Source organism: Callionymus lyra, chromosome 9, assembly GCF_982586985.1.
Source record: "Callionymus lyra chromosome 9, fCalLyr1.hap1.1, whole genome shotgun sequence".
In the NCBI taxonomy this organism is placed as follows: Eukaryota; Metazoa; Chordata; class Actinopteri; order Syngnathiformes; family Callionymidae; genus Callionymus; species Callionymus lyra.
Window position 1 is genome coordinate 8,688,000 of NC_141826.1, and position 13,074 is coordinate 8,701,073.

At 38.4% G+C, this 13,074-nt stretch overlaps 1 protein-coding gene across 1 annotated transcript in view; it reads right to left on the reverse strand.

The window, feature by feature from the left end:
- The window catches only part of efnb1 (ephrin-B1), an 89,418-nt gene extending 83,850 nt beyond the window's left edge, over positions 1–5,568 (reverse strand). Inside the window, exon 1 of the mRNA XM_087798405.1 lies at positions 4,764–5,568. Coding sequence (XP_087654531.1) covers positions 4,764–5,014 — 251 coding nt within the window. The 5' untranslated portion in view covers positions 5,015–5,568. The remainder of the gene's footprint in view (positions 1–4,763) is intronic.
- Positions 5,569–13,074: the final 7,506 nt, after the last annotated feature.

Here is a 13,074-nt window from a genome sequence, read left to right on the forward strand (position 1 = left end):
AGGAGTTCATGTCAAGAGTTTTGTTTTTCCTGCCTGAAGCTGTTCCCTCAGAAGTATGGATGCATGTTACACCACGGAGATGTTGATCTGAAGAGCCCGTCACCTGATCCTCATTTGACAAATCACGTTTCAGTTCTCAAATAAACTGCATCACTGAGAAAGAAAGAAATGATGCTATTTTGAATATTTGCACGACCACTTGTATTGTTGATGAAGGTTTTTTTAATTGTTTTTTTTAAAAGGGTTTATATATTTAATTTGTTTATATTATAAATTAATTAAAAATGAACTTAAATGCACCTAATTAACTTAAAATATAAAAATATAATTTTTAAATATTTATCAAATCTAAACTGTATATTGTTGATGCAAGTTACAGTAACAACGACCATTATTATAAAACAAACAATAAATTAAATTAAATTAAATGAACATAACTTTGTTATTTATGACGCCAGCTATATCTGCAGTGTTTGTTTCTTATATTCTTGAAATTGTTATTCATCTATTCTTTTTTACATATTTACCCGAGGCAGTATCTGATAAGATGAACAATAAATATACATTTTATACACGCTACAGATTTTTCAAATACATCGTAAAATAGAGTCACTTGAAACCACGATTCCTTTTTTAAATGTCAAGAAAACATCATTTAAATGATGGATGAGGTTTAAATTATTCGGGATTTGTAATGATGAAACCAGGATGTAACAGAGAACGTTGAATGCGGCGTTTGACTCGGAAACTAAACGGGGGAACTTGTCGGTATACATTTCTTCCGTCTTATTGAGGACAAGTAGTGTCTTAGCTTAGCTTCATCTACCATCTTTTCAATGATATTGCTCCGGTGTTATAGTATACATATATAGTCAATTATGGTTGAGATGATACAGTATTGTATATGAAATATTAACTCATGACAAGAGACGAAACTTGTACAGGAGATCTTTTTCAACGCCGCAGTGTTACGCGTTTTCTGATGGTGTTTGAGAAGCCGACTCAGTTTGTTCCCACCTTCTTGTTTGTCTCCTGTTCTGCTGTACAAGCTGCAGAGTCGGCGGGTCATGAGGTAAATATTAGCTAAGGAAGGTTAGAGGACGTGAGGGAACCATTTGTGGCAACCTTGTCGGAATATCATTAAATTGGCATCACTGCAGCATTCCTTAGCTCCCTATGTATGTATGTGTGTGTGTGTGTGTGTGTGTGTGTGTGTGAGTGTGTGTGTGTGTGTGAGGCTCTGGCTTCAGCCAAACCGATGGGACGTGATCAGTCATAACAAAGTGACATTTTCTGCCGTAATCCCACTCAACTAAATGAGAAGTAATCCGATTTGCTCTGATCAAATGTTGGGACTTCTTTTTTTTCTTCCCCCCCCCCCTCGTCCCGAGTCGGGGCCACATTTTGACACATCTCTCCGTCTTCTGCACGACTAGCTCTTCTTCTTCTTCCAGTCGTGCAACCTCAAATTAAAACTCTTTAGTGCTGGGCGGGAATGTTTCTTTTTTTTTTGATGATGTATGTAGTCTTCCGGGGGCACGGCGGGGGGAAATCAATTAAGCAAACCTCGGTTATTGATAACTCCGGAGTTGGAGTTATGGCTTCCTCTCATGCAAATCCATATCTGGAGAAAACACACAAAAGGGGGGCCGAAAAAACACACACACACACAGTAGTCGCCACCCCCCAAAAAAAACCTGCTGGTTCGCTATACCTCGCCTCATAACTCACGGCCTGTGGGGAAGCATTGCTATTGTTATATTTTCTGTGTCTGTGCACAAGCGAAACCCCCGGATTAATTTATTAGCAAAGGCAGCCGCGCTCCCCAAAGTGGGAACAGGAAGTAAGACATCGTAAATCTAGATAAGTCACCCAGATATGTTTCCAGAGGCATCTTTTGTGTTCCCACAATATAGACCAGAGGATAGAAAAACAAACAATGATGATGGATGCTTATTGCTCCACGACTATCACCCCCTTTTTTTTATGAGCGCACACTGCTGACGGATACACTTCTACGGAGAAACAGGTTTGTCTTGTGTTATTGCAACGCCTGCAAATAGCCAGATAATTGTCTATTGTTTTCTCGGCGGCGAGCGGCGGGGTAATTAGATCGGGGGGGAACACTTCGCAAGAGTGCATTATTGTTCCACTGTGAACTTTATGAAATATTCGTCCGACGTTTTACAAGAGCGCCGAGCGGAGAAACAGATGGAAAAACCCTTTAAAAAAAAAAAAAAGTGGTAACCTTTTAAGACATTCCCCCCGATGGTGACGTCATCAATCAATAAATGTCTTTTTTTTTTTGTTCATTTTGTTCAGACTTAAGTTTGGTGGCTGGAATATGTGATGACGCTCATTGTTCCACTACCTCTGCAAGGGCTTTGTCAAATAAAAGCTGATGGGCCGTACTTGGGTGCCATTAGGACCCCGGCCGCACTCGCACACACACTCGGGTGAACATGGCAGCGATATTCATAGTCACCGACTGCACAACGAGCTCCTATGACATCTGACATTTGGGGGATAAATCACGGATTCACTCGAATGAATAAGTTCTGGTTATGAGCGAGGAGAGCAGCTCGCCATTTTCCCCTCTGCGTGCTCCGAGCTCAAATGAAGGTCAGCGCCGCGACGCCAGGCACAACAGCAGCAGAGAACCGGGGCTTCTTTTATTATTTTATTTTTTATTTTTGGGGTAAGTTTCCCCCCACGGCTTTTCCAACACCATGCAAATGTGGGAGTCGAGTCTAAGTGGGTGATAATTGTTACCAGAGAGCTTTTTTTATTATCAGCAGTCTGGGCTCACTCTGGTTGCTTTGAAAAGAATATGATTTGCTTTTTCTTTTTTTTTTTAACTTCTCGCTTCAGAAAATACAGCGAGGGACTTTGCCAGGGCAATTAAGAAAAATAAACTACCTGAAGTGGTTTTCCTGTTTGAAAAAAAATCCTACAGTTTCACACGTTTTCTTGTGGATGAAAGAATGTGAGACACAGTGTGACAAATAAATACGATAACAACAAATTATTGTTGGAAAATACTTTTCTTGCATCTTTAATTGGACTTAATTCAGTTTTCCAAGAGTACCCTTGAAGCTGCTTAGTCTGTCATTAATCCGTCAATTATTACGTGGAAGTTATCTAATTGCATTTTAATTATGGAATTATTTCAATTAAAAGTAACTTGTTAGACACTAGATTTACATAATTTATAGGGTTTGTGAATTTATAAGTAAATTAAAAAAAGTTTTTAGATTTAAATTTTTAATTTATATAAAGAAAAAAGTTTTAATTTTTTTTATTTTATGATAATTAAACTAACATTTATGGTAATATTTAATATATGTTTTGCTTCAGCTTCCTACGTACTTGACAAAAGACAAAAAGTAAATTTTACTTTATTATTTATTATTCATATTGAATTTAAAAGAATGTGGTACCATTCAGGATCAAGAGAAGTCATCTGGTTGTTTTTTGACAAATTAAGCAGAATAATATAGAAATATAATAAATTAAAATCCACTTCTACGTGTTTTTTTATGTTTGTGAAGATATTAATGCTCGCGTCTTTCATTTTGTGAGATATTTATACAACTTTACGTCTCAAAAATGGACGACTTACTGTAAGAAATACAGATTTATAATTGGCCAACTTTAATTTTAACAAATAAATATATTACAAAGTTTAGAAAAAAAGTTAAAAAGGCAAACCATATTTCAACAAATGTGTCTCAACTCCAGTACGAGGCAACAACTGAAACTCAACACAGACACTGGAGGCAGCAGCGACAGGCTCCCAAACCACAGTGAGTGCTCGTCATGTTGTAAATAAGTGGTTTAATCTTAGTTTCATTCAAGGGATTTAAAAGCTCTAATGCCCTTTGAACTTTGCTTATATTCAAAAAAGTTGGTGGAAGCACTCTAGTCACCTGAGAACCAAGTTGAATAGTCAAATGAGTCCAGATACATGTGGATCAAAACAGTACTTTTTATGAAGTGGATTTAATTTTTTTAAAAGTTTTATTAAATAAGAGGTATTGTTGAGAATGTATATTGTATGTTTAGTTGAATAGTCAAATGTTCCTGATACGAGTCCATATACATGTGGATCAAAACAGTACTTTTTATTAAGTGGATTTAATTTTTTAACAGTTTTAAATAAGAGGTATTGTTGAGAATGAATGTATATTGTATGTTTAGTTGAATAGTCAAATGTTCCTGATAGGAGTCCAGATACATGTGGATCAAAACAGTACTTTTTATTAAATGGATTTTTTTTAAAATAATTTTAAATAAGAGGTATTGTTGAGAATGTATATTCTATGTTTAGTAATTACGTGAAAAGTTCAATGTTATTTCTTAAATCTTCAGAAAATCCCTTTAAGATGAACTGTTTATATTGTTAAATTGTTTCCAGGAAAAGGTGTGTTCGTCTGTGAAGCGGCTGTAAAGTTACTTTCAGACTGATAAGAAAAAAAAATGCCCTTTAAAAAACCCTCTGTACGCACCAGCACTTTAAAACTGCAGTTTTGTATGCATCATAACACAACACTTAATTCAAAGTAATATGTGAAAAATCGCTCATAAATAAGACGTACAACTACTAAGAGAAACTTTATTGATATTAAAGACGATGAAGCGACTATAATATCGCCATTATTACTACAATTAAAGACCTGTTACACTTCTTAAGTCAAGTGGTGGAAAGTCGTTAAAAAAAACGCCTCTATTTAAAAGTTATTTAAAAAGAAATAAAGTCTTACTTTGAATTCTGGGAGCTCCAGATGATGGTCTCCAGCGACTTGGCCGAAGGTAGCGCCGACCTGCACATGAGGATAAAGATCCAAAGGTAATACTTCCAACACCCGGTGCCTGCCATGATGCTGCCGCTGCTGCTGCTGCTGCTGCTGCTGCTGGAGGTCTGGACGAGGAGAGAGCGGGGAGTCGGAGAGTCGCTCAGCCGGCTGGCAGCGTCGATCGGCGGGGGAGGCGAGCGTCGATCAGTCGGGGGCATGAGAGGTCGATATCAGATACATGTCCTTGTGCCCCGAGCTGTTGAGACCCCCGTGTGTGTCCTTGAGATTCGGAAAAGGTAACTCACAAAAATGTGACCCGTTGGTTCAGCCCTTTTTTTTACAAAAAAAGAAAAGAAAGATTCTGGTCTTTTGTCAGTGTACCTGTCGCTGCGTGGCCCCTACAGATGCCCACATTCATCCATCAGTCACAACTCCACGGCGCGACCCCCGGACTCCACTTCATTCCAGGGTTATCTCCACACTCCTCCTCCAACCCCCTGCTATTCTTCTTCTTTTTCTAAAAGGAATTGTAAATATTCCTCCCGGCGTTTTTTTTTTTTCAGGAGCTCCAGCGGCGGGGTCGCGTCTACTTCCAACTCCGGCGCGAGTCCCTCCGTCTTTCTCCCTTTTTTTTCCTCGAAAAATGTATATAAAAAAAAAGAACCCTCGGAACCGGAGTAGAAGAAGAGGCGTCTCCGGTTTTAAAGAATCCGCTCGCTCCGTAGATCCACGCCGGTTGTGTTTGTGTGGCTCCTCAAAGTGCGCGCTCCGGTTCGTGCCGCAGCTCGATCCCAACTGTAACCGGAGTCGAGGCGAGCTCAGCGGGGTCCAGCCCACCGTGCGCGCAGCGGCCAATCACGGAGCTCGCCAAAAGCAGGAAGCGACGGCATTCATAGGGACGTGGAGGGAGGGAGGGAGGGGAGGAGGGGGAGGGAGGAGGGGTAGACGGGTATTGGGCTGACCCTTTACCTTCTAACAGAACCATCGACCCTAAATTGAAACGAACTTTGGAGTTATTTGGTCATGTTGGAACCTTTTCTAAAAAAAAAGGAGAGGAAATGCATTTTAAAAACGTTTTTTATTAAGTCGAGGGAAACCATTTTGAAAAAAAGAAGTATTTTTTAACTAATGGGGCATAATTGGGGGCCGGCCCCCCCGCGAAGATAACGGTGTAATAGAGCCGGTCACGCTATGTCGTTGAGGATTGTGATTGATCACGTGGTTATTTCGTTGGATACACGTGGTACTGCTCGGGGATTTTTTGACTCATTGTTTTGTTTACACCGATGACACAAACCGTGTTATTGCTATGGTTTTATATGACACGTCAACATATGACATTGTTAGAAAGAACTATCATTCGTTTTCGTCAAAATTGAAATAAATAATACAAATATTTTGATTTATTAACAGACAAAACTAACATTTAACTTTAACTACTTGATTTACTACATGGTTGTTGGGAGAACCACTTCTTTTTTTTTTTATTCAATTATCTATCGTAGATGCAGGCTTAGTTCGCCTATTTAAAGGGCCTGTTTTTTTTTGTTTTTTTTAAGAAACAGACAAATAAAAACACATTTGACAAACTGTTTCCTATATAAATTCAAAGTTATAAATACAACTTCCGTGTGAAAATACATGCATACTTTGAGAACTTTTAAAAACTTTTTGTAAGTAAATTAAATATTGGAAAGTAACGTTTTTTTGATTAATGTTTATAAAAAAAAAAAAAGTCATATTATTTAAGTTCATATCATGTATTTTTCATCAAAACTAGGTGGAAAACTTTGCGTGGTAACATTTGAAAATGTCAAGTTTGTACCAAACAAATACTGTTTAGTGTACACAAAAGAATCAAATTCAAGTGGCACGCAAAATGAAAAAAATAAATTAAATTAGAATTAAAATTTACTGGAAAAGAATCAACCCATACAATAGATAACATGTATTTAGATATGTATTATGTATGTATTCCCACATACATTTGAATTTTTTCTTGTGAATCTATTTGGATAAATAACATTGTTACAAGAAGACGACTGGAAGAAAACTGTACACATGACACTTGTTGACACTGGTATTTTTTTTCCAGACGTCTACCATAAAGTGTTACCGAATTATATTTAGTTTACAGTAAGTTCCACCTGAATAAAATGGCAGGAATCTGACTCACAAACATGATTCTATATTCGTGTGTGATTTATTTCCTTCTGAGTGTCGAGAATTTAGCGGGTCCCATTACAGTAGCAGTTATTTTAAGTCTAGTCTTTTCTTCGCTTTGAAGGGTATGATGATTAATGGTCTTTTGGATCTCTTTCTCGTCGTCCCCCTTTTGGGGTAATGAACTGCATGAGAACTTACTCTCCTGTGTCAATAGACAATAGGCCGTCGGTAGCCTGTAGTCACTGAGCCATTCATTCATTCAAGAAGAAATGCTTGACACATAATTGATCATGTCCATGTCTGTGCCCCTTTTGTGTGTCTGTGAGTGTGTGTGTGTGTGTGTGAGGGAGAGAGAGGTGAAGAATTCTCTTCATTTTCATTCATTTATTCAATCAATACCGCCCCCTAATGGTTGTAAGGGAATCAATTCTCAGTTCAGGTGGAGATTTTAGTGAATCAATTCAAATGGGGATCTAAACGACATTTAACACACGTCAATGGCTGACGGATTTTTTTTCATACATCTGTGTCATGAAGGTAAATTGACTTTTTTAGATGGTACTTCTATTATGGGGGACTCCCTGTGGGGACACAACTTTGTGATTATTCAAATAGAAACGTCAGTCCTTGGTGAGTTCTGGGTTTTTCGCTGAGGTCTCTTTTATTTGTTGTCATTTCTTAAACCAAGCATTTCCATTCTCGAGATTGCTCCAGCTGTCATGGAATAACAGATGTGGGACCCCCTGGAGAGGACTCCGTAAGAAGAAGAACAACACTAACACCCACATTCTCATCTATTGTGCTCATCCACAATGACTGCGTTTGGGCAATGGGAGGAAACCAGAGTTCCAGCTGAGAGATGGAGAAAGTTAATATTCTTACTTTAGGCAAAAAATATTCGATTAATGTATTGATTTGTAACTTTGATTTTATTTATTTTTTAATTAAATTAAATTAAAAATATAAATATATTTAAATAAATAAATATATATATATATATATATATATTTGTTAATATTGGCTTTATATAATAATATATAATAATAATAATAATAATAATAATAATAATCTATTGTAATGTATGTACTATATTTTATTTACAAGCGCCTTTCAAGACAATTAAGGACACGTTACAAGTAAACAAGATACAATAAAATCACATTATACAAACAAAAATAAATGGTCCAATACTGTAAATAGTCCAATACTACAAATGTGTGATACCGGGGCCAAACCTGGCCCACCAAGTCATGTTATGTGGCCCGTGAGTGTAAAAATGTTTGGTAACTTTATAAAACAGTTTTTAATGGATATGCAGGAAATATGTTAGTGAACATAACAGAAAATCTATGTTACATTCATCATCCAAGATTTAAAAGATACTATCACAATGATATATATACTAAAGCAGTGTCGGGTACATATGGTAAACATTAACATAAGTTTGCCCCGTGACTTAGACTATGATATCATATTTCTGCCCCTGGTGCTAGTGAGTTTAACATCACTGCCCTATATTAAGGGAAAAAATATTATTAATTTACTTCTTTAATATAAAATCATAAAAATCCCATTTTATAATTATTTGTTGAATATATTCTTTGGTAAAAATTAAAAAACATTTTTTTAAAGATATGTAATAGCCATATCTGCAAATATATACATATATTATATATAAATATGTATATTTTGATTATTGGACAATATTGTAGAAGTGATTGATTGATTGTCGGGCCCTCGACTGTGCTCATAATCCACCATCATCCGGCCGCAGGTAACCCCCTCGTAACGAGTGTGTAAGAATGTAGGCGTGAGTTATTTTTATTGTGACACTGGAGGACGGACGGAGGAATCTTGTAAATCTCGGGCTGAGCAACAACACGACACCCTGTGTGCGCCTGATAAGAAAGGACACGGGGGTTAAAGGGACACGAGAGCCGCGGCTACATCCCCTCGGAACCGGCGGCGGCCGTCGCCGTGGCGACGACAAACACGTCGCAATGACAGTTTGCGAACGACGAGGATGGTCTGGGCCTTTATTTCGATACGTCAGCCGCCAATCACGTTTCTTTGATTCGACACCAGATCTAGGAAGGGCCAACCAAGAGCAGCCGTGTCGGCGGTGCCGTCCAATAGGAAAGGAGCCGCGGGACCATAATAGTCTGACAGTTGTTGTTGCAAGACTGTGATCAAGCCACAGCTGCGAGCCAAGTACAGTATTACACACAGATCTGTGTCGGGAAGCAGTTTAATCTTTGGAAACAGCATATTGTATCCTGCCAGCACATGTGACAAGAGAGAGCATCAACATTCCCCGGGATTACGCTGAGTAAATATTGTTGACGTTCCACTTTTTTTTCTACTATTTAATAGTTGTTTATAGGAGAATGAAGCTGCTTTCTTTCGAACCACGGGTCAGTTAGCCTCCGCGGGGGGGCTTTTGTTGAGCCATTACAATCAAACAGCATGATACCAAGCCCAACTACCCAGACAAGTGACTCCTCGCCTCCCTCACCTGTCCTACCCACCTTCTGACACAAAGACAACATATGCGACACAAGAGTGGAGCGCCATTCCAGAGGATTACAGCGAGCAAACATGGCCGACATTCCAGGTTACTTAATCATTGTTTATGGAAGGATGAAGCAGCTCTCTGTGTTTTGAATCACTTTTCTATCAACAGAGTTTCTACACTGTCATTAGTCTTTTCAAACCCACATTCCATCCGTTGTAGCTACTGTACTACAATGTACCCGTTTCTCTCTCTAACTACCTACCTACCCACCCACTTATCTACCTACCTACCGCCGTTGTTTAGCTAGCTAAATTACTGACTACACCCCTACCGGCCTACACCTCCTCGCTCACCCAGAGATATATATGCCTACTTAGATTTGCCTAATTAACTATTATTTAGCAAAGCTACCTTCCTATCTACACGTGCCTTCTCATCTACCAATAGACCACCTACATACCTACCTACCCACCTCCATTTACCAACCCTTTCATCTTTTCTCCTCATTCATTTACCACATTACCTATTTACACACCTACCAAACCATTTTGCTACCAACATTCCTAAATGCACCCCTAGTAGTAGTAGGCCACCAAAAGAGCTACCTACCTACCTACCTACCTACATACTTCCTTCCTACCTACCTACCTACCTACCTACATACTTCCTTCCTACCTACCTACCTACCTACCTACCCAACTACCTACCTACCTACCTACCTACCTACCTACCTACCTACCTACCTACCTACCTACCTACCTACCTACCTACCTACCTACCTACCTACCTACCTACCTACCTACCTACCTACCTACCCACCTACCCACCTACCTATCTACCTACCTACCTAGCTACCTACCTACCTACCCACCCACCCACCTACCTACCTACCTACCTACCTACCGACCTACCTACCTACCTACCTACCTACCTACCTACCTAATTACAAACCATTCTAATATTCTACCATTCTACCTACCTACCTACCTACCTACCTACCTACCTACCTACCTACCTACATACTTCCTACCTACCGACCTAGCTAGCTACATACCTACCTACCTACCTACCTACCTACCTACCTACCTACCTACCTACCTACCTACCTACCTACCTACCTACCTACCTACCTACCTACCTACCTACCCACCTACCCACCTACCTACCTACCTACCTACCAACATTTCTACCATTCTACCATTCCACCTACCTACCTACCTACCAACCCACCCACCCACTCATGACATCACTTAGTAAAATAATCTTAAATCCAATACATGAAAACTGTTTTGGTCGCTAACTTCATCGTTTAATTATGATTTCTTTCATCCCCCAACTGCAATATTAATGTGCAGTGAAGAAATGCCTGACAGCAACCGTTGCGTTGGCCTTCTGTAAAAGCGGAGGAGCATAAAAACAAATAAATAGCAACACTTACATAATAAGTTAATGGCCTAGTGCTGCGACAGAGCAGCGCTGCAACAGAAACACAAATCTTACTCAACGCATAATGTCGAGCGCGACACCTGATTAATCGACCTTGAGTCCCACAACAGCGTGATTTCAGGACTTCCTCGTCAGAGCGCCTGATATAAAAACCCTGGCGATTGTACAGAATGAGGTCACGGTGTTAATGTATATGTGTGGCTGTGATTAGTGAGTCTATAAATAGCCGGCGTGTACTGTGATACCACCGGTGCTCATACCCAGACGCCGGGACCAAAGTGGAGCTTTAATGAGTGTTTGTTTTGATGGACCAGATTCTTTTTTTTTTCGGTCGTGGATGTTTATTTATTTATATCATCAGATGTTTTTGTAACTGGTACATAACAAATAAACGTTAGCGTGTTTTCCTAACTAGCTTTAGCCGCCAGTTGAAACTCTTTTCTTTGTCAAATCTGTTGCTTGTATAGCAGAGATTGACAGATCAACACGTCGTCAAGTCTGCGCAGAAACATTTGACTTTCATTTACATTAGGGTTCCCAGATGTCCGGGACGTGCCCTGGAAGACAGTTAAAACTTTTATTTACGGTGTCATGTTTGATATCCACGGGGAAAAAGTCTGCTGGCACCAGAACACAAACTGTAAAGGTGAGCAAAGGGGACATTTCTTTATTTCTCTGTGTATTTTGGCAAGGAAAGCTTCTGATTTATATACTTTTAGATGCTGATGATTGGTGCAAACGGTTATACGAGGTGGACCTTTACTTTGTCTGCTTTTCGTTCACTATACGTACTGAGGGGTCACTGGGATACTCTAAATTTGTCCAAGATGTGTCTCAGACAGGCATTTCAATAAAACTCTCTCTTGGAAAAGCAAACATATTTAGTGACCATATGCTGGTCGCAAACTACATTTGCAAGCTTTACGTCCCTTTTTTCATTTATCTTCTTCTGCTTATTAGTCTAGTTGGCTACTTGGGTCGAGCCAGGGACACTACAGACTACACACACAGATTAGCTGCAGCATTGATCTTCTCTAGGGTTTTTTTTAACAGTGTGAGGAAACCAGAGTGTGCTGACGAAGCACAAAAACTTAACTCAGAGACTACACAGTAAAGTTCTTTTTCCTCAGATACATTATTGTAAAGCATTTTAGCATTATTAGCATGTCAATATTATTAGGATGTTCGTGTTATTTGCAAGTTAACGTTGTTAGCATGTTAACATTATTAGCATGTTAATGTTATGAGCACATTTACATAATTATCATGTTTTCATTATTAGTATGTTAGTGTTATTTGTATGTTTTCATTATGAGTAAGCTAGCGTTATTACTATGTTAGCGTTTTTAGTATGTTAGTGTTATTAGCATGTTTTCATTATTAGTATGTTAGTGTTATTAGTATGTTAGTGTTATTAGTATGTTAGCATTATTAGTATGTTAGTGTTATTAGTATGTAAGTGTTATTAGTATGTTTTCATTATGAGTAAGCTTGCCTTATTACTATTTTAGCGTTTTTAGTATGTTAGTGTTATTAGCATGTTTTCATTATTAGTAAGCTAGCGTTATTAGTATGTTAGTGTTATTGGTTTGTTAGTGTTATTAGTATGTTAGCATTATTAGTATGTTAGCATTACTAATATGTTAGCGTTATCAGTATGTTAGCATATTAGGATGTTACTGTTATTAGTATGTTAGCATTATAAGTTTGTTAGCATTATAAGTTTGTTAGCATTAATAGTATGTTAGCGTTATTAGTATGGTAGCATTATTAGTATGTTAGCATTATTAATATGTTAGCGTTATTAGTATGTTAGCATTATTAGTATGTTAGTGTTATAAGTATGTTAGCATTATAAGTATGTTAGCATTATTAGTATGTTAGCATTATTAGCATGTTATCTTTATTAGCATGTCAACATTATTAGCATGTTAATGTTATTAGCACATTTCATTATTAGCAAGCATATCATCAATCCCGGAAGTCTCCACCTATAAGGGACTCGTTGTATAAACAAAGCGGGGCATGAATACAGCTGGCTCAAGGAGGAGTGAAGCCCATTATTAGGTCCTAATGTACACCTATACGCTCTCGTAACCTCTCCTTCCACGAGATTTCAGACTTCATAAAGTAATAACTTCAAAACATGTT